This window comes from Humulus lupulus, chromosome 4 (genome assembly GCF_963169125.1).
Source record: "Humulus lupulus chromosome 4, drHumLupu1.1, whole genome shotgun sequence".
Taxonomy (NCBI): domain Eukaryota; kingdom Viridiplantae; phylum Streptophyta; class Magnoliopsida; order Rosales; family Cannabaceae; genus Humulus; species Humulus lupulus.
Window position 1 is genome coordinate 7,465,691 of NC_084796.1, and position 3,683 is coordinate 7,469,373.

The 3,683-nt window shown below is 36.1% G+C and overlaps 1 protein-coding gene across 1 annotated transcript; it reads left to right on the forward strand.

Moving 5' to 3' along the window:
* Positions 1-459: 459 nt before the first annotated feature.
* Positions 460-3,382, forward strand: LOC133829843 (receptor-like protein 48). The gene is made up of 2 exons (XM_062259655.1): positions 460-1,165; positions 1,211-3,382. Exons 1-2 carry the CDS (start codon positions 460-462, stop codon positions 3,166-3,168), a joined length of 2,664 nt encoding a protein of 887 aa, XP_062115639.1. The 3' UTR covers positions 3,169-3,382.
* Positions 3,383-3,683: the final 301 nt, after the last annotated feature.

A 3,683-nucleotide genomic window follows, 5' to 3' on the forward strand; every position in this document is an offset into this window, starting at 1 on the left:
ATTTATTTAAAAATATTTTTTTTCCGTTCCTTTAAATCATAAATATTTTTAAAATTTATTTATATTTTGAATATTTTAAAAAATATAAACAAAAAAGTAAAATATGGACAATTAAATCAATTAATGACAGATTCCAATGTTTATTCCAACAAGAATTCAAACATCATGATCAATTTTCAACACCATTCTTACCACTCAAACATTACGAATTAGTTTTAACGTTGCACTTACGAATTAGTTTTAAAGACTTTCTACCGTTTGGTTTTTGTCTTTTTTATGTTTTTAACGTGGAAAATACGATTTGGTTTCATGTGGTGATGACTCGTTAGTATTGGGACGTGGAAATGATGACAAACTGTTGGTACACATCAAGTTGAATAAATGGAGATAACATATATAATTATAAATATATATATATATATACATTTCTGTCTATTTTTAAAGGAATAAGGGAATTGCATGGTCTCTACCAAGATCATAAAAACCATTATTAAGTTGGAAAGAAACACTATGGCTCTTTCATTATTAGTTGTGATTAATGTACTGTTTCATTTTCTGCTACTATCTCATCAGCTTATTAGTTCTATGCAGCCTTCTTGCCATGATGAGGAGAGAAATGCTTTGATACAATTCAACAAAAGCTTTAAATTAGATTGTCGGAGTAGACCTGATCCCTATTTTACTATAGTTGTCCATCCAAAGACATCGTCTTGGGGATCCAATAATGGTACCAACTGCTGCTCGTGGGATGGTGTCGACTGTGATGTGGAGACTGGTCATGTCATTGGTCTTTACCTCAATGGCTCATGTCTCTACGGCTCTTTCCACTCCAACAACACTATCTTTCAGCTTGTTCATCTTCAGGAGCTTGATCTTAGTTATAATAACTTCACTTTCTCTCCAATTCCCACTGCCATGGGCTTTTTTCCGGAGTTGACATTTCTTAGCTTGCGTTCTTCTTTCTTCCAAGGTCAGATTCCATCTCAACTTTCACTTTTGTCTAAGTTGTCTCACCTTGACCTGTCATATAACACTGGTGTTAACGATCCATCTGTAGTTAAGAATCTTTTGAAACTTAAAAATCCCAATCTTGGAAGCCTAGTCCAAAACTTGACTGCTTTGGATACTTTGTCTCTAAACTATGTGGACATGGGTTATGAACTAGGTGATTCCTTGGAAAATTTGACTTCTTTGAAAACTCTTGGTCTAGGAGGTTGTGGATTGTATGGGCCTATTCCATCTTCACTTGGTAAATTAACCCAGCTTTATGCACTAAATCTCAAAGAAAATGATTTCACTGGGTACATCCCATCTTTTGTTCAAAACCTCACCCACCTTTCCTTAATAAATTTAAAGAACAATCAAATTTCAGGGCCAATCCCTTCTTGGTTTGGCAATCTTACTGCAATACAATACATATATTTTTATTCAAACAAATTGATTGGTTCAATTCCGCCGTCCTTGTTCAAACTCAATAATCTTGAAGATCTCGAACTCTCGCATAATAGTTTGAGTGGCACATTGCAGTTAGATTCATTTCTTAAACTGAGAAATCTCGCTTTCCTTGGTCTAAGCTACAATATGATTTCGTTACATATTGAAGAACAAGAAAGAGATCCTAACACCACACTTTCAAACATCAAGTTTCTATCGTTGGCCTCTTGCAACTTGAGCAAGTTTCCTGAATTTATTGGTGATCAAACTAATCTCGAAATGTTGGACCTTTCCAATAACAATATATACGGCCAAATTCCCCAAAATCTAATGAACTCAAGTCTTCAACGCTTGGAAGAGATAGATATATCCAACAACTTGATAACAGGGTTTCATAACCATCAAACCATGCTACCTTGGTCTAGTCTGCGTGTGTTAAAAATCCAATCTAACTTGTTGGAAGGACAACTGCCAGTTCTTCCATCATCTGTCATACATTACGATGCCTCTGACAATATTCTAAGTGGTGAAATTCCCAAGTCGATATGCGATTTGAGTTCAATTTTGATCCTTGATTTGTCAAACAATAACCTGAGTGGGGAGTTTCCTCGTTGTTCAGGCGGTATGATCAGTGGCTCTATAATAGCTTTGAATTTGAGAAACAACTCTTTCCATGGCACCATTCCTCTTGAATGTCAGCAGCAGGAAAGTGATTTGAGGATGGTGGATTTCAGTCACAATAATTTTCAGGGAAAACTTCAACGACCATTTGCAACATGTGTGAATCTTGAGTTTCTTGACTTTTCTTACAATCAAATCAGTGATGTGTTCCCCACTTGGCTTGGGAGTTTTCCTCTGTTAAAAGTTGTTTTAATGAGGGAGAACAAATTTCATGGAGTCATAGGGAAACCTGAACACACTAAGGGTGAGTTTCCAATGCTACAAATTATCGATGTGTCTCACAATTATTTCACAGGGGCATTGCCTTCTGAATATATGCTCTTATGGGATGCTATGAAAGCTTTTAAGGTGAGCGATTGGAAATACATGAACGCAGGGGAAAATGTCACCTATAACACACATGTTATTGGTGGTGGAATTACTTTGTATAATTATTCAACAACATTTGTGATGAAAAGTGTGGCAACAAGCTATGGGAAAATCCCAGCAAATCTAGCAGTCATTGACCTATCGAGCAACAATTTCAGTGGTCAGATTCCTGAGTCCATTGGAAGCCTCAAGGCTCTCTACTCACTCAACCTTTCAAACAATGCGCTCACAGGTCACATTCCACCATCCTTGGGGACATTAACAGAACTGGAATCATTAGACCTTTCTCAAAACCAACTGTCGGGAAAGATTCCTCAGCAACTAGCAGAGCTAAAATTCCTCCAAAAGTTTGATGTCTCTTATAACAATCTCATAGGTCTTATACCACAGGAGAACCAATTCCACACATTCGAGAATACCTCATTTGAGGGTAATCAAGGACTGTGTGGAGATCCATTGTGGAAGAAATGTGAAAACGGGCTGCTCCCACCATCATCTGCTTTAGATAAAGATGCTGATTCTAATTTTTCCATTGAACTAGACTGGAAATTCGCTTTGGCTGGACTTGTTAGCGGGCTTGTTATTGGAGTCTCTCTTGGGGAGATGGTGATCCCAAGGACGCGGTTGGCGTGGTTGATTTACTTCTCTAGAACAAGATTGGCGGAGCTGATGATCAGAAACTAATTAAGTGTGTATGTATCCACAATAGCTGTTGTTCCTATATTATTTTTCTGCTATATAAGTACTACTGTACAACTAATAAACATATTGGTGTGTTTTTCTCTGGTATAAATTAAATTATGTCCTTCTTTCTATACCCAACTTTTTGAATGATGACAAGATGTTTAAATTTCATGATCGTGACAAGATGTAACATATATCATTGTATAAGAACCACATTTTCTTTTTCCAAAGTTTTTATGTCCCTTCTAATAAGTCATTAATTATGTCATCTGCTTTTCTTTCTTTAATAATGCATCTCTACCAAAAAAATATCAGCATTGGTGGGGACCAAAGACACATGGCTCTCCTCTCTCGTCATATAATGATATCTCTCGTTCTCTCGTACAATCTGAATTGAAAATATACTACTCACATGCAATTATTGTTGTAAAGACATGATTGACTAAACAAAATATTTTAAATTGCAAAAAATAGCAGCATATTATCCCATAATTCAGCTGTTTTTTAGGTGAAAA